Source organism: Augochlora pura, chromosome 1 (genome assembly GCF_028453695.1).
Source record: "Augochlora pura isolate Apur16 chromosome 1, APUR_v2.2.1, whole genome shotgun sequence".
Lineage (NCBI taxonomy): Eukaryota > Metazoa > Arthropoda > Insecta > Hymenoptera > Halictidae > Augochlora > Augochlora pura.
The window spans coordinates 5,047,291-5,066,013 of record NC_135772.1 but is presented as its reverse complement, the minus strand read 5'-3'; the positions used below and the strand labels follow the sequence as shown (position 1 = coordinate 5,066,013).

At 46.2% G+C, this 18,723-nt stretch overlaps 1 protein-coding gene across 1 annotated transcript; it reads right to left on the bottom strand.

Annotated features, from left to right (window-relative positions):
* Nucleotides 1-231: 231 nt before the first annotated feature.
* LOC144468387 (uncharacterized) lies at nt 232-17,657 on the bottom strand. The gene is made up of 5 exons (XM_078177822.1): nt 17,581-17,657; nt 12,002-12,150; nt 7,043-7,244; nt 6,100-6,214; nt 232-525 (listed from the first exon to the last, which is right to left on the bottom strand). Exons 4-5 carry the CDS (start codon nt 6,198-6,200, stop codon nt 312-314), a joined length of 315 nt encoding a protein of 104 aa, XP_078033948.1. The 5' UTR covers nt 6,201-6,214; nt 7,043-7,244; nt 12,002-12,150; nt 17,581-17,657; the 3' UTR covers nt 232-311.
* Nucleotides 17,658-18,723: the final 1,066 nt, after the last annotated feature.

Here is an 18,723-nt window from a genome sequence, read left to right as displayed (position 1 = left end):
CGCTCTTATCGGAGACATCGAAAAATGTGTGATACGAATGCCTCGGCTGCTTATGCTGTCAATGAGGATTTGCAACGTCGATCTACGATTACGACGATATAAGCATTAAGAGCTTGCAATTTTTAAAGATGGATGGATGGATACGAGCCGCGCGAAATATAGCACAATAACTCGCAAGCATTAGAATTTGTCAAGGATCTGTTAATTATATTTACCGAGTGCGCGCGCGAGGCCAACTTTGGTAGTCGGGCCCGCCGAGGAGAAAAAAGGCTGAGGACGTCATCCATACAAATGGTCCCATTTCTGGAATCTTAGCGGTATCCAGTCCTAACGCGGCGGTTGTGTAGTGAATGCGGGGCTACGTGAGAATAACTGTAATGCACCGTACTGCCGAGGATACATAAATTTTCGTTGAATGGGTAGAACTGGTAAGGAGCGTTGCTACGCCACTGTGGACAGCAAAGCCAAGCAGTCGGAGCAGTCAGACTGGCTTCGGTGCGCGCGGCCACGAACAGTTCTCCTCGCCTAGAATACAAATGAAGAGTATAAACATGTCGTCATTATCTGCCGGATTTATAATAGGGATAAACCTAAGCTTGATGCACAGGTGGCCTGACCAGTGGTTCCCAGTTTCGACGTACGACCCCGCTGTCGACGCTGTCGCGAGACGCCTATGGCGCCGGAGCTTCTTCCAGTGTACACGAAATGAAGTCGTCAGAACACGTGACGGAATCATTCGAATTGGTCTCGCGTTATTCGGACGAGAATATTTTTAAAAAGTGTACATTTTAATCGGCGAAGATTTTTAGTTGGCCCCGACGCATCAATTATTATTGACCTCTGACCTTTTTGTTCTTTCACCTCATATTTCTATGTATAAACAGCAGCTATGAAGATATTTAAAAAAAAATACTATATTTGGAAATACTCTGTTATCAATGTCGTTGTCAGGATATTAATACTGACGATTTCACAATAATTTAAATAACAATAGGGATTTTGAAAATATATTTAAATAAGATAAACAGAAAATTGAGACTTTCCTCAAAGCATTAACAAAAATGTCTGCATAAAATCAGCAGTGAATTTTTAATTAATTGCATCAGGTAATGAAATGGAATCCAGGATCTGAGAAAATGTGTAACTCTGAAATGTTTCTATCTTCAACGTGTAATAAATTGGACGAGTTTATAAACAATAATAACAGTAAAGAATGTAAAGGAGTGAGGGAACCGGTCGTCTTTTACAAAAGAAATGCCTCGTAAGTGCTTATTAGAGTGAATGACGTGGGAAACTCCTGTGAATGAAACGTTAATGTAACTTTGATAAGAATCGACGAAAAAAAAGCAGCGGAAATGTCGAAGATGCCATGTAGAGTGCTTTGTTCTTATTATCGGACGAGCGATCGGAAGAACTCTACGAGTAAATTAAATAGAGAACACGTAGAAATAAATAACCATTTGTTTCGCGTATTGCCTCGCGATCGAAAAAAATTCTTCGATGATAAAATATTCAATAGTTGAATTAGAATTCAAGGGTAGAAGACAATCGATCGTTGTTATGCGGTCAGCCTTGATTTCATATCGAGACTACCAGCGTCGTTTGCATCATTTGTTCGTAATAGTCTTTTTTGTTAAAGGTCGCTGAACTGTCGCACGAGACACACCTGTCTCCGCGAAAGACGATGCAACGCTTTGGAAACGGTGCACCCTGCGCATTTCACGCGGAGCAAGAGAATAATCGTGTTTCTTTTCCCAGTGCGTTCGTTATTCTTTAAGTTGGTTCAACGTTGCAAAAGTGTTTAGAGGACTCGTCGTTTCTTCTACGGAGATAATTATAGTCGTAAGACCGCGCGCGATGCGATCGAACGCCTCGCGGAGGCGCACACCGGTCGCTATAAATCTTATCTGGAATCTGGAATGGTCGTTATTTATAATTCGCGGTGGTTAATTCGCGAAAGGAAAAAAAAGAAAAAACGTGCCGGCACGACTCGGCGGCGGGCATTTTTAAAAAAAAACCGTATCGCGCCAGCGTAATCGTAATCCGAGCCATCGGACCCCCCCTCCCCCCGGCCGTTCGCCGCCGAGTTGCGTGTGACACACGCGGTAAAGCAGCAATTAGCCGAACGACGTCTCCATCAGCACTTCGGGGGCCGATACCGCGGCTGCGTTCGTTAAGGGATAATGAAGCGTTTCGGTTAATAATTTCCTGCAAAGATCCGTAATTACCTAGCGAAATGGCTTCGGTGAGGACGACGCGCGTGCAACGACTCCGCAAATGTTAATCGGGGTGCACGGTAAATAAACTAAATGCCTTCAGAGTAGTCGTCAAAATTCGAGACGCGAATCGTCTGTTTTTAAAACCGTGCAAAGTCTCGCCGATACCTGCGCTTTCTTCTTTCGTTCGTTTTTGCATTGATATTCGTTGAGCTAGACTTTTTACAGCTCCTTGAATCATCATAAAATTCTATAGATCCTCGAGTCGTGCGTATAATAATTAGCACAGTCAGATCTTCCTCCTGTCACGTTTCGATTCTCGTAATTTTCCTAGCGTTTCAAACCGCAGCCACCGATCCGTGCCACGTATAACAGTGATTTGTAATAAATAATGCATCGCGTGATTTGTTTTCCAAGGAGTTTATGTAAATTTAGATTTTATAGAATGAAACGTGCACGATAGTAAAAATCAGCTCTGAAATTGGAAATGGAGTGAAATCTCCTAGCAGTTCCCCGTAAAATATTTATCTTCTTATATTTTCTATATTTAAGAGCGCTATAAATAAACTGGACATGTGCCTGTGTCCGCAAATGCCTTTAGAATTCAATAGTTGCGCCTGTGTTGCAAAGATTTTCTGCATTCTCCTACGATCGCATACCGATCTCCTGGGCATAACGCGTCACTTATTCTATACCTATATTTATATGCAGTTCATTTTAACTCGTGTTCTAACACATAATGTAACTAATATTACAGGCGCGTAAGCTGCAATTAACGTCATGCTACGGCATCTCGATCCGGCCGAATGGGAAATTTACGTATGATAAATGCTTTTAAATTATCGTAAAAGCAACTAGCGTATCTCCTAGCCCGTTAGTTATACGAAGAACTTATTGTATAATAATATTTAATGGCGCATGCGACCAATCCTATCGAATATTCTTATTTTAGAAATGACGTGCGACGAAATCGAGCCGAGCGCAGCAGCTGTGGTATTTAAAGATATGTAAAAAATATACTATATTTAGAAATTCTATGTTATCAGTGTCGTTGTCAGGATATTGATACTGATAATTTCAGACGAAATTAATATAATTTAAATAATAATAGGGATATGAAAAATATATTTCAGAGGTTTTTGCAACTACGAGTGCTCCGGTGACTGTATCATAATTAGGATAATTATTAGGGATGTAATAAAGTTTTTTTAAATTACTGACAATGTAAATCCCACATATATAATCCTATTTTAATATAAATAAAATCGGAACCTAAAAAATGAGGGAATAAAAATAAATTACAGGGTAAATAACAAGTGCAATCATCACCGGGTCGATTTAATATGATTACAGTGAGCGACGCATGTCCAGAAATTTTTAATAAAACGCCCCGGCCTCGCGAACGAGGAGCAGCAAAAATCCCATCGCATTAATAATCCTATTCCGCCGAATCTGCGGGTAATTCGATAATGCAGTTAATAAAGCCGCGCATTTGCATAAACATCCGCAATCTGAGGATCGACGGCCACGAAAGCGTAAAGGGAACACGCCGCAGTCGACAGACAACACCCTCTACAGGACTCCGCGAAAGGTGGGCAATGTTATTAAAGTGCCATAACCGTAACCAGCGCGGTCTCCGGTAATTTTTCTCGTGATGCAACGAGAAAACGAAGCTCCGAAAGCGCCTAGGCCGCCGTGGGCATTGCGTATCTCTGGCCGTGGGGCGAGGGTACGTGTTTGCGGGGGCATAAATGAAAAGAGAGAAAAGAAAAAAAGGAAGAGGAAGAGGAAGAGAAAGGGAGGCGAAGAGGCGAAAGAAAAATAAGAGTGGTGCGCGCGGGAGCTTCCCTTCGCAGATTTTTCGTGACAAGATAAGCCACGTCCTGTTTACTCTGGACTGCTGTGGCGTACGAAGATGCTCGTTAAGCCTTTTAGTGGCGGCGTATCGCGCGAGCACCCACAAAGTCGTATATCACCCGGGGGTACCTCCGTTTCTGCTTGGTACCTTAACTCGCGCCGCGCGGCAGAAACCCCTGCGAAGAAGACACCGATTCCGCATTAAGTACGCCTACTCATATCACACACTGTGAAACTTTCGCCGGCCGATATTCTCCCCCGAAATATACCGGCTATTCACCCGTTTACCCTCGTCGGCTCCCCTAACCGTGCCCGCTAGGTTCTCTCGCTTTTAATAGGCGCGATTCAGAATTCACACGGCGCACAATGCTCCCGTTTATTTTCCGCCAAAAACTGGCCGAAAGTCCACGCAGAATATATCCGTAATAATATTCTCGATTACCTCGGGGATAATCTCGATCGTCGACGAGTCCCGAAAAAAAAAAAAAAAATGAACCATTTAAACGCGAACGCAACAATATTATCATTTAGTGCGGCGATATTATCTAAACGATGATCGAAACGCGCCGCGAAGTTATGCTTTAATTGTAAGCTGCGATCGATTTCAAAACCGGATAAGCGGCGGCCGATAATCGGGTCGCGGAGAAGTCGCCGGCGATTGTTTATGGGTCGGGTACGGGTGGCGTAAAGAACGAGCATCGAGAAACCAGTTGCAAAGCGAGCCGTAATCAGAGCAAGAAGAGGGATAAGGAAACGAGCGGGAAATTCTGTAATGCGGGTAATATTCATAAGAGTATCGCTTAAAAGCGATTGGGCGAGCGGCCAAGGAGCGGAGCGGAGCGGAGGGAGGATCGGTCGAGGCGTTTTAGCGATGCAAAGACACCGCCTAGATAAATATGCTCGCTGGCGCGCCAAAGCGGGCGACTCGGCGGGTCCATTACGGGCAGAGAGATTTCGCGGTCGGCAACGTATTGCCGGTCGTCATTAATATGAGCTCGATGGCGAGCGCGGGGACCGCCCGGGAAAGGAAAAAAGATCGGAGAAGGAAACTGGCGTCGAAGTGGCAGGGAATCTCTGATGGAAATGCGAAAAAAGGGGAGAGAGAGAGAGAGAGAGAGAGAGAGAGAGAGAGAGAGAGAAAGAGAGAGGTCAGCAGCGGGACAGAGAGAAAGTGTATCGGTGGACAGAAGTGGAGGACAAGCGCGGAGAGAACAACCGGCCATACTCTTCGAACCGCAAGATCCAAGATCCGATATACCCGGCTGAGGTGAGGTACGAAGCAATAACTGGTCATGTCGGCCAGTAATTCAGTAGCCAATTAGTTAGACGGCGGCGGGAGAGTTGGCGAAGATGTCTATCTGGTCTCGTACGAGGCGGCTGCACCAGCGAGCTGTTGCAGCTTCCTGCACCGTTGCACCTACACGAACGCGGCCGCACACCTGCGCGCGGCCGGGCTTTACACAGTTGTACCGGGAGGAGTTCAACACGGGTAGAAAGGAACACCGTGGAGTCCTGGCGAGGGGTCCCCCATAAGAGACAAGCGTGTACCTCCTAGAAACTGATTCAACGGTGATTTCTGTTCTCCTCCAACTAAGGCCGATCCCGAAGATATATCGGCCGGTACATAGACGCAAATCTTTCTCGTTACTCAGCCGCCCGGAACTTTTCGTTCGACTCGCAACACGGCCCCGACGCGTTTCCAGATTTACCGCAACCGCCGGGCCCACCGGTAGCGATCCTTTTTAATTGTGTGTCGCGCGATCGGCGAAAGTAAAACTTCACAAACGAGACGCCACGGCGATCTATTAAAAGCTCCCGCTCCGGGAATTTAGATACCGGTGAATCCTGTATAATACAGTAGTTGTTCTCCTCAAAATTGCCGTGTTATGCTAATTCGTATCGTAGAACGCCGAGAGAGGAGCGGTATAAAGAACAGGCCCTCCTCGGTTCCGAGAACTAATGACACCGCGCTCTCGCTTGGCTATTAGAACTGTGAACGAGCAATAATTATCGAGAAACGTCCTACCTTTGCGTCAAACGAATGTACAATGTTGCCTTCTTTATTCTCGCCAGCCGGCGTACTTGAATGTTGCTCCTCTCCATCGGACCTTTACCCGCAGGCGGCATCTTTGTTTCTGCATCTGGAAATTTCGCAACGCACGCTGTTGCACTTACACCTCGGTAAAGCCAATGCTTTTGATCTTCAATTATCGATACGAATAAAAATGGAACGCGTTGAAAACACTTTGAAATACTAGTTTCATAATTATTCTGAAATAATAAGAAGGACGACGATATTAATAATGATAGCACGGTATCAAAGTCCACAGCTCGGTGATTATTCGCCGCGAGGTAGCCGAAAATCTCGAGGCACAGCCGGACGTTATAATTACGTAAATGGTATGCGTCGGGTTCGATCGTCGGCGCCTTGACAAAATATCGCGCCGCGCCGCGGCGGACGCTGGCCCCCGTCCGGTTTATCAAAAATCGGCCGGCGAGATCGCTTAAGGGTTCGTCGCCGTGGAGAGTGGAGAGTGGAGAGGCCGGTTAAGGCCGAAGAAGTCGATGAAATCGATCTTTCCGCGCGGCGGGTACCGTTTAATGTTTCAGCCGGGGAGAGATACCGCTCGACGTCAAGATACGAGGGAATCGGCGATAAGTCGGCGGAGTCGGTACCGAGCGCGCACCGGTCTTTCCGAATTTAAGAAAGTGGATTTCAATTAGCCCGAAGACTTTGGAGGCGGCCGGCAGCCGATAAAATAACGAGGAGCCAAGCCCTTACACGAACACGTCCAGCGAGAGGTAAAACCCACACTTTCTTGGGCCCCGGGTGAATTATGCTCTCCCCGGACCGTAACTTACCCACGCGGAATTAATGTGTGCTTGTGCAATCTTGCCTGCCACGGTCCAGCCTACCTGGGCTAATGAGTAGGTGTTTGTTGGACATTCTGACACGTTTTACGACTCACCAGATTACTTCCCTCCCTCCTGCGAGCCGATAGATAGAGAGCCGCCCCGCCGGCTGTTGCGAGTGTGCCGCCAACAAAGATTGGAATAGGACAGTTGATTTACTACGAGCAGCAGGCCGTACGATTTCATTCGAGGATACACGCCCGGTATCGCCAGCTCGTTACTCTTTCGATCTTTTCAAATGGAATCGGCTCCGTCGATCTGCCATAGGATTAAAAATTACGATTGATACTGATTTACTGCCGCGCGACGCCTTCTACCTTTTGCTACCCGCGAAAATCTCTATCGTACGTTCCGCACCCGTTGACAATGCCCGGCGCATGGATCTTCCTTTCCGTATAATACCGAATGACGCTCATCCCCTCGTATGTCTTATTTTTATTTGTTGCTTCTCCTTTTTATTTAATGGCCTCGCTGGACAAACACTGCGCTCTCTCTCTCTTTGACTTTCGAGAATGTCGCCGGTGGATTCGTTATTAATTCGGCATCATTTTTCGTCCCATATACAGCACAGACTCTCTTATTGGAAGCTTTATTTTTTTAATATCTTCATACTAATTTTTAAATTATAGAGGAATTTAGATATAGCAATTTTGGCGTTACTTTATATATTATTATATAATAATTAATCCTCAATAGCCATATCCTAGCTTTCTAAGATTTAAAAAAAGAATAATTTCTGTTGCTTAAAAATTATCTAAACAGTTCTTATACGACAAGTAGTGGCACATTAAGAAAGGCGATGATTGAACGAACCCTTAGACCCTAAACAGCGTGAACCTGCATCCGTGTTGGGTGCGTTGGGATATTTTTTTGATACAGTGAAAAGGGACGGGGCAACTAGATTCCTTGGGAACGAAGAAGTTGAACAAGTTGTTTCTATGCAGCCGGTCGGGAAGACCAGGGAAGATTTTGTAAGAGGGGGCCGGCACCGACAAAAAGGTTACACGGCCTCTTCATCGGGTTATCTGATTTTTGGAACTCATCTAAATAATTCTAAATAGCCGAGCCCGTCGTTCTTTTTAGTATTTTCTTCTTATCGTGATGCTCGCCACGGTTCCTCGAAGGAAGGTCGGGCGCGTTAACGTCGGATGCGCTATTTCGGTTCGCGCCGTATCCGCTCGTAAAAGTCGCCCAAGGCGTGGGCATCCATCCTAATTAACAACCATGGAACCAGGTACGGGACCATCTGATACCACGCCGAGAGTATAATCCGCTCGTTACCAACACGAAGCCCACACGGACAAGTACTCTTTACCGCCGTAAACCGTCTCTTCGGCTCCTCTTGCAGTTCGGATGCGATAGGCTTGGCGCCTTGGGCGGAACCGACCAGCATACGAACAGAGATTTCATACCAAGGAGATTTAGAATTCCAGAAATTTGCTTCGCTTTTACGACCTAATTAACCGGCGATTTTCACTTACCGATCGAACGCGCCGGCCATTTTCTTTATCGGAAAACAATTTCCTATTTTTCTGTATGGAAGGCCACGATTAACCAGACGGCCGCCTCTTTAAAAGTCATTTGAGTTACTGCGATTACATGTACAATTTTCTTTATAAAAATCTGGATAATTTTCGAAGCAGAAGGATCGACGTAAAGAACACGGGGGAGAATCGAAAGTTCATCGATACTCTGTTCTTTGTTGTCGCATCGCTATTCATCGTTCTCCTATTACACTATATCGTCGCCGACCGAATCCCGCCTAATACATTACCGAGCGATCGTTTTCGAGCGTGCGTCGCCCACGCGACGTTTGACGCAAGGCGTATTATCGAATTGAAACGGACGCGCGAGAAAACAGGAAGGCGATGCGCGCCGGCCTACGCGATTAAGCTTCTTGTATTCCAATAAATTCGGGTGCCTCGCATCACGAGAGCCGTGTCCCACGTCGCCGTGTGCCACGGTCGATCAGTGTCACGAAAATGTCGCTTAATAGCGTGACTCCCGAGCCCGTATTCCGCGAATTGCTCCGCTTAATTCGCTGATTTACTTAGGGCGTCAGTTACTAAGTGCTCCGCTGAATTTCCCCGAGACACCGCATCGGAAATTTCTAGAATCGTACGCCGGGCCTCCGATCATAATATCCTTTCAATGAACGCGCCGCGTTTTCGCCGAAGATAAATTAGCCCGACAAACTCACGGGGTACAGGGTGCGTACGAGGGCGGTCGACATTTTTCTGGCACTCCAATTACAATTCAAGCGACGAATAATATGTTACTTTATCTCCTAATTATGTCTGCGATCGCGCTTGAAATATTATTTTAAATAACACGCTGTTTCATTCGGCAATTTATCCGGAATTAATTGAGACAAGTAATTATTTTCTAATAAAAATATTATCTTTCGATAGAGCGGTATCGATTCCGTCGACCGGCTTCGAGGTGAGAATTCCGGCTAGGCCGGGGTCGGATCACCGTCCGGGTGGCGACCCTAAATGCGACTCTCTCGTTTAACGCGAAACGTATTCCGGGTGTTGTACAAGGCACGAGGGATTACCGCGTAAACCTGTCGCAGGACGTTTCAACGCGAAACGATTAAGTTTCGTCGGACAGGAAGGAATACGTATGTTCTCTAGATTCTAGGACACAAAAGGTTTCGGTTCTTGGGGGTTCGGCGGGGGCAGACAGGGGCGGCGGCGTAGGAGAGGAGGAGGAGGAGGAGAAAGGTAGAGAGCGCTGAGATAGCAAACGGGTAGGTCTGGGATGCGGGTTACGGGTCGCAAAGTTGGTCGCGTCGTAATAAATTCGAGCGGCAGCGTCCCGGCGATTTCGACTCGGCTTGATCGAGCGCGCCGAAATAAAGTAAAACACAGCGGTGCTAAGTCGGTTATAAACAAAGATACAAACTACTGTGGCTTACGGGACCGCGACTCACGCATGGCTGCCGGCGATAGAAGCAGCCAGTTCCGCTTTATGATCCCATAAATATCTCAATAGGATCTTAAATTACCTCTCCGGCCGGAGTCTGTGACTCCCTCAACCGCTCGCTGGCTGCTGTTCCGCCACTGCCGTTGGCTGCCTCCGCTGCCTCCGCCGCCTCTGCCTCTGCCTCTGCCTCTGCCACTGCCGCCTCTGGATATACATTTACCCGGCCGAGTTTTCGGTGGAGACGTTACTGTTATTTATGGGCTCGTTTATCAAGGTGGCACCCCTTTCCCCTATCGTTGCTTCGATGCAGACTATCCGCCACTGCGAAGCCAATCCCGAGATATATCGCCCCGATACCAATCCGGCTCTCTGGAGTGAAAGAGAGTTTCGAAGAGGGAACCAGCCACGTCTCTCTGATCCCTTCTTTCAACTTTTCGCCCAAGGGCACACTCCGAAACTTCTTTCGGTGATAAATGCTCGTGAAGAATCGCTACCGAACGATAGCGGCAATTAGCGGTGGCTCATTTGTCTCCTTGTCTGCTACGTTCTTGACGAGCTTGCGGCTCCGACCCGATGCCTGCAATCCATTTTCCCGACCTGCCAGCAAACTGTAGCGATTCTAGTTCCACGGCGTTAGTTCGTCGTCTATCGGCTAGCCCTAACGCCGCAAAGTACTCGAATGAAACGGGCTGGCTGTGTTCAACGGGGGGGATACTATACGTTCGCATGGTCACGGTTTCTCATCGCCCAGGCTTTCTAACTTGGACAATTTTATACGCACAATTTTATACCACGATGTCTGACAATCTTCAGAGCCTACAAAGTGCATCTGTTGTTTAATTAATATCTCGTTGACACGCTAATAATTATTGAGCGGCCATACGGTTTTTTAATGAAGTCTGAAATCACCATCAATAATCGATGCCAAAAGAGAGAGAATCGCGCGCCTGCTGTATCCGCAAACTACCTACATCTACATGATGGATCTACATAATTCAGGAGTTAGCAGCGGGTCATTTAATCGCAATCAGATACACATTTATTACCGGGCGTAAATAATTCGCAACGATTGCTACCATAAATAATTCTATCAACTGGAAAGTTTGCGCCGCGATTCGATTTCTTTTTAGCCGAGAGCATTACTGAAATTTGCAGGCACTTGTGACGAAACCCGCGATTGGATGCGCCGCTCAAAGGAGGACGCGGCGTCGCGTCTATTGTGATTGATCTTTCGCATGCTATGCCTTGCCTGTGATAAATCATTCGAATCGTTTCCTTTCCGATTTTCTTAAAAATTCTATGAAATCCTCGATATTAAAATATTAATTCTGTAGAGCAAGATATTCGTGTAAAATATATAAATAAAATCACGAAATATATCACATCGTGAGTTATATCGAAAAAGCATCAGACTTCCAGGATTTAATTTCGAAATATTTTCGAACAGGAAGTAGACCAATCGAATTCACCGGCTTGGAAACAAAGAACGAGCTCTCGAAGAGTCATTCGCGCCCCCCATAGACATCGCGGCTGGACCCCGATCGATAAATATTCATAAATTGGCTCGTAAAGATGGCGACGGCATTTTCTAACGAGTTTTCCCCGGGCGGGGTTACGTATACGAAAACTTCCGCAGAATCTTTCGCATTAACCTTTCATACTGTTCACGTAACACCGAAAAAGGAGCGTAGTTTTAGGTTTCCTTGTCGGAAGACAAATAGCAGCAGTCAACAGGGAGCGTAGCACACTTTGTCCCCGACAGCGTGGCGAATAAACGCCCGATCACTTTACGAGCTAGACGGGGGGGAGAAAGAGTAGAGCAGATAGTGCGAACGCGAGCAAGAGAAACGCGGATGGGGGCGAGAGAGAGAGACAGAGAGAGAGAGAGAGAGAGGAAAACCCATCCTTTCTCAATTCGTACGTATCCACCTACACCCTCGAGGCCAACGATCCATTCCGGTGCCCGCCAACACTATCCAACCCCCTGTGATCCGAGACGAGAGAGAGAGTGTGAGAGAGGACTTCGGGGATATCTCTCGGGCCCTGGCAAAACCGCAGCGTTGATGCGAGACCTGATAATTCCATACCTCGCCACTCCGCCTGATTAATTCCTGTATCGCCGATGCTGCGATTTATGAAGAATCGCCGTTTCCGCCCGCTCGACAACCGTGTCCGCGCCCTCCGCCATCGCGATTATCGATGAAGCTTCTGTGGACTTAGCGGACGTCCGAGACACCTACAAAAAAATACTGAAGCGATAAAATGATTTTGTTTCTGCTTTTTATCCTACGCGCCAATAAGAGAATACCGATTTTGAAGAACCCTCGAAAGGGAGGAAGGGGGGATGGCGGCATCTGGGAAGACAGTTGCCGAGGGAAGGCTTGAAAAAGTCTCCTGGTTGGCAGCGCGAGCCGCCCTACGATGGAATAATGCAAGGCCGGAGTGAGCGAAGACAAGAGGGCAAGCGTGGCTGACGGTTGACGGACAAAGATAAATAAATGAAGGAAACGGCATTCGCGCACAAAGGGAAGCAATATCCCTGTCTTTTAGCCTTGCTCAGAACCCGGTGGCTCGTAGTTGGATAGGGAGCTAATAGCGGTTGCAGTAAACAAGCCGCTTCTGCCACGGAAACATCGTGTGTTCCGCAGACTTTCCTCTTATCCTACCTTCTCGCTTCCATTCCCCCCACCCCCTCCCTCTCCTCCCTTCGCCATCTTCCGTTTCCTTCCATTTGATCCTTTTCCCGCAGCGCGCCACCCCTCCGCGCCCCTTCTCCTTCTTCTTCGCGACCATTTCCGTTTTCCGACCACCACCTTCTCGCACCTTCCCGCCCGAACGTTTTCTTTTATTTTTTTTTGCCGACTGTCTGTTGTCCTCCCCGCCCCCCCATACCGTCGCCCGGGAGTTCCTTTTCGACCGATTCGGTTTAATAGCTTACGGCTTCAAACAATTACCTGGAATTTATTTCAGCCACGAGCGACCAAGATAAATGGGACGCGCCGGCATGCCGGATAACTCATGTTCGCGTGATTAATGCGGACGTGCGGGTCGCCTCTTAGAAAGTACGTTAACGGCTCTTCGAACGCTTGCTTATTTATTATTGTGAAAAATTCTGGCGATCGGCGCAAAGTGAGCATGATCGCGGAAAAACGGGGGATGCTCTGTTCCACGCTCGTGGCTTTTAATCGATGTTTTTGGAAATGGAAATTATTTTAGTAGTAGTATAAATGAAAATTATATTAGGGTAGTTTTATATTTGTGTAAATTTTATTTATTTAATGTAGTCGATAGTAGTCAATATTCATGGCTTCGCGTTTGGTAGGAATATAAGATAACTGTTAATAATAATAATAATTAGCTTGGACGTTACCTTGAAACTGGCATATATATTTGACAGATGACCCTGGTATTGTTCTTTTCTGTAAATATCATTTAAAAAAAACATTTTCGAACATAATCGAGCTTTTAAAAAGCTAGATAAGTATAGCAGACAAGCGAAGGACACTCACATTGTAGCGCTGCTACGTAAGTAGACACTATCAATCGCACAGAATTGCTCTACCCAGTACAATGTTCAGTTTTCCCAAAAATACGTTCGTTCCCAAAGGGTTGGCGTTCATCAAAAACGACCGAATTAAGGAATTTGATTGGACGCGACTCGCCGAATTTATTATTCGCGTTTGGTATTCGTGGCGCTTAACAATTTCACTCGGCTGTTTAACATTTCAACCCCTCGCGGCGTATTTAATATTAACGCGGAAATATTATTGCAGTATTGTTAATTAGGTATTCAGGGTTTATGCTGTTTACGGCTGATAAATGCAGACTGTTTCAACACCGTGTACACGCGAGCCCGAAATATTCTCTAATCCGGCCATTTAACTTTAGAGGGTAATCTAATTTCGGCAAGCATGTTGAATTAGTGTCTATTTGGTGTAATACTGTCATTATTAAACCGCGAACTTTCTACATTTGCAGCAGACGTAACTAATTGTCCCGAACTCGGCGCCGCCTAATAGCAAAATATTTCTGTCGTTTGCATCTCGACCAGAATCCGTAATGGCGTCGCTGAAATAATGTTCCACGTCACTTTGTTAAATCGGTTTTTAAAATACCTGTGCTTAACAAGCCCAAACACGTCGCACAGATAGTATAAATTAATAACAGTTGCACGCATAGATAAAAAATGAATCGAGGATAAAATAAAATGAAAAATAAATTGAACAAATGCAATTATATATTTTATGATATAGTCGAGCAGTAAATCGTGCTGTAGACAGATTTTAAAACTCGAGCCACAGGGAAATCCAGTAGAACTTGGATCATCGTTGTTCTTACTTAAAGAAGGAAATATCAGATATCTACGTACGAAGTGAAAAATTCTCGGCGAGCTGGGATAAGTCCAGAAAATCCAAAGCGTATCGCGAGCGCGTTTAACTGCGGGCAACTTCCTGCGGGTGTGGGCAAGCTTCTCCCAAGGACTGCGAAACAAGCGTAACATTCGAAAATAATCCTACTAACTGTTTTAAATTGCGCCCGTAGAGAAAAGTAGCGGGTTGCGAAACGAATGATCGCGGGGGAAACTCTATTAGCCGTTAAGCTTGAGCGGCAAGTCTGCCGTAAAGAGTCGGCACACGTTTATCCGTCGTCTATAATAAAGAAAAAGGTTAGTAGAACCTAACATTCTTGAATTTCACGCGTTGTTAAGTATGTGTCAAAGCAAACTTCACTGGTGTGCACAGGCGCAGCTCGACAAAGCAATCTAAAAGCACTCTGGTAGAATATGTCTTTGTAAAATTATGCACACTCATTAGCTTGTAATGCACTTCACATTATCTTTACGCTGTCCATCGTACTTCATTCAACAGTTAATGCACTCCGCGCCGCCCGTCCGGACGTTAGCAACATTAACATGTAATTATCGGTAACCTTTGTCACAAGAAATATTGCGAATTCAGGCGAACACTCAACCGAGCTTGTAAGAACGGCCTTCGGGGAAAAGAAAATGCAACTAACAAATAAGTAACGCTTGTTGCAACTATTGTTTGGTCGGGGTAAAACTACCCTCTTATTCCTCTTTAGGGTTGTCTCACTTTTCCGTGGAATAATAAGCAAAACCATATGTGGCATTTGCAAGACTTTTAAAACACGCAGTTGCAAATTTAATTGCAAAATAAATACACCACGGTGTGCGAATATTAAATAATATAAGTAATATAAATAATGAAAATAATTGGTGTATTATAAACGAGATAGACTACTTGTAACGCGCGGTGACGGAGCGCGATTGTTTTTAAAAAATTCGGAAATAAGAAGCGGCGATTCTTAAAGAAGTCGAGGCGAGTGTGACGTGCCGAGATTTTCAGACATTATCGAGATTGAGGGTGCCAACGGCAGAGGTCGTCGGGTTGGAGGGCGAGAACTGAGTGATTTAGTGGGGTGGCTACTCGACGACTGACCGAGATAACCTGCCTGTCCACGGAACAACCCCATTTGTCCAATGTCTTCCGCTACAAAACTGCTCGCCGCCCTCCAACGCTGGCGTCCTTTTGAATAATGATCATGCTTTGTCAACTGGGCGACCCGCTGATAATACCGGATATGTTGGATATGTCAAAGAAAAAGTTAGTTAACTCCGACCCTTCCGACGACATTGAATAGACGCCGCTCGACTCGGACAATAAGCAGAAAAACCACGGACTCGCACCGATTTTGTTTAAACAATAATCGCTGTCGCAATCTGCCGCTTTTGCCTAGCATTAAATGTACCACATTTTAATTGCAGAAAATTCAATTGGTATATTTAATCAAAATTAAATTTAATATTTCGACTTTTTACGCGAACAGATATTACAGTTTCTTTATTCCATATTTATTTGTTTTATAATCAAAGGGTTGCTATTTATTTCTAAACAAAAATTTCTTTGGAAACGAGTGCCTTTTAGAACATTTATAAATAAATCGGCACTCCGAATTTTCTACAGGGCAGAGAAATAAAGATGTTATCCCGTATAAATTGGAGACACTGTTGCACGAAAGCAAATTAAAATGGGACAGTAAATATACGTGGTTTGATGTTCGTAATAAAATTAAATCTCACATTAGACGTTAAATTATGCCAGCTAATTTGCGGACGACAGGCGGTTTTTAATTAAAGGAGAACGAATTAATTACCGGTATAGATACTTAATTGATACGTCGATGGCCAGCGAAGGAAGGTTTCCACTTAATTAAGGGACTTCTCTTATTCCGATTAAGAAATCTCAACGATGCTCGCCATAAATTATATACGAAATCATAAAAACCATCGACAACAGCCTCCTTTAAATTCATTTAAAACGAGTAATTAGAGATACAGGACTGTGTTCTCCCGATTCATTAAATTACCAATAGAAAATCTATACTTATAAGTTATTTATACGAATAATTTGTATCTTCCAAGGTAGTAGAATTATTTAAATCTTCTAAGGTAAATAAGTGCTCTACTATTAACTGATAAAAAGCTAAAAATTGTTCAATTTTGCAGCAACAATTTCCATTATTCGAGACAACGATTCCAGGGGAAATTAGTAAAATATTCTGAGACTTTAGCGCAGATTTGTACACGTAAAATTGAATTCCTTAGGGATTGTTTATTCACCGTGAGAATAAAAATTGAGTAGGATCATTGAACGACGAATCAGACACATTTTAAATCGTACAAAATCCGCGAGTAGACTCGCGTTCCGCCCGGGATACTCGCAAAGAAGAGAAGGCCAAACTACCGAACAATTGCGGCGCCACACGTTCCCCGGGCGTGTTCTATTCGAATTTCACACTCGAGCCCGGCCGCGTATCAAGTAAACCAGAACCCCCGAAAGACAGGTAAGCAGATAACCGGATCGTGGTAAAAAAAAGAGAAAAGAGCCAGGTGGAATCGTCCGAGCCGCGGAGCACAAAGAAAACCGGCGTCAGATAATCTTGAGCGAGGTACACGCGGCGGGCGAACAGGGGATCCCGAAAAAATCGCGATTTCGGGCACACTGGCTCTCGATCTACACCGAGAGACGCTGCTGCGGTCGCGCGCACACACACAGGTAAAAAAGAGCGTGAATCGGCGGCGGCCTAACCGCACGAACGGAAACACCGCGGCGCAACATTATCATAGAAAGCGTGCAGCGAGCACGAAATACGAGTCATCCAATAAATATATAGACGGGCTTCGCGGGAGGAAATATATCGCGTCGGAAGAAGGAGCTGAATCGTTGCCGATGTTCAGGCACGAACAGCTCGGGCACAAGGCGCGCAGCGAGAACGAGACGAAGCCGAAGCCGAAGAGCCGAAGCGGCGAAGAGGCGAAGCGGCCTGGAAGGATGAGAAGACGAGAGAGGAGATCCAGGCCGGTCTCGGAAAGGGGTCTCGGAGAGAAGCGGCGAGAGAAAGAGAGAGAGAGGGAGAGAGAGGGGGAGAGAGAGAGAGAGTGAGAGAGGGTGAGGAAGAGAGAGAAGAAGGGAGAGCGAAAGGAAGAGAAAACCGAAGCGGGCAGACGAGCGAGGTGGGCCGTGGATTTATATCCCGGTCAGCCACTTTGAGCCATCAGCGGCTCGTTTGAAGTTCAGCCGCGGCCGCGCAGACGTTATAAAGACAAACTATGCCTACGGCACCGTCATGCCCCACCACTTCATACCATAATTCTTCAGGCCGATCCCTGAAACGGCCACTCGATCTCCAGGAGAGACGTACAGCCCTCCCCACCGGTTTCAGTATACTCGGCCACGGATGTCTGGTACGGGGCTCCTTTCAACGTGTGCAGAGTGCAGCAGGCCAGACTTGTGCGGACTGGAGAGTCGGCCAGTTGGCCCCCCACCGGCCCCCCATCGGCCTCCACCGCGGCCCCACACCGGCCCCCATGGCTCGCAGCCGTCTCTTTCTCGCGGCCGTTCACCGCTTTCCTCGGCCTAGCTTCCTTTACGGTTAGTGCCCGAGGGTAATAAAGATGGTTCTGCTTATGTACAACCGGCAACTGGAGGCGGAGCCAGGCTGCCCTCTGTGGGCAGGACTAACGCAAATGACTCTTCCATGCAAGATGGCGTAGGCATACGCCGCGCACCACGTCGCTCCGTTGCTGCCCGCGAGCTGCTTTTATATTTAGCATGCGATATGCATCCTGCGCGGCGAATGCACCGCGTGCAGTCCACGTTCTGTCTGCCTGCCTGCCTGCCTGCCTGCTCGCCTGCTCGACTGCCTGACCGCCTGCCCGCTCCGTCCACCCTGCCCACCACGAGCCATTCCGCTGCCATCCACCGGCCGCGTTGCATCCAGCGAAGCTTTCGGCAGAAAAATTCAATCGACGGTTTCTCTCGCAGCGTCCAAACTTGGTAGCGACCTCCTCCATTATTTCTGCCGTTTCCCAATTTTTTCTGCGAAATTTTCAGAACCTGACAAACTTGGAAAAAGTTCCAGTCATACGTTAGGGGAGGTTTAGCAGGGTGTCATTTTTTAATATACGGAAATTTCGATATTTTTTAATTCGGCGAAGCTATTTCCGAGTACAATCAAAGTCGAGTAAAGAAATTCACCCTCGTTTTAAGCTAGAAACCTAGTCTACCGTAGATCATCCCTTAAATACTTATACCTCCCTGCTCCGTCAAGAGCTCCACAAGTTCCCTAAATCGTTCGAATTCTTTTAAAACAGCTTCACCTGTGTCCGCAGCATTGATACAGCATTATTTCTAACAATATACTAAAAGTAATTGTATACAGGGTGTACCAGAATTTTGGTACAAGCATATTTCATGACAAAAATAAGAAAGGGTGAGATATTATTGAC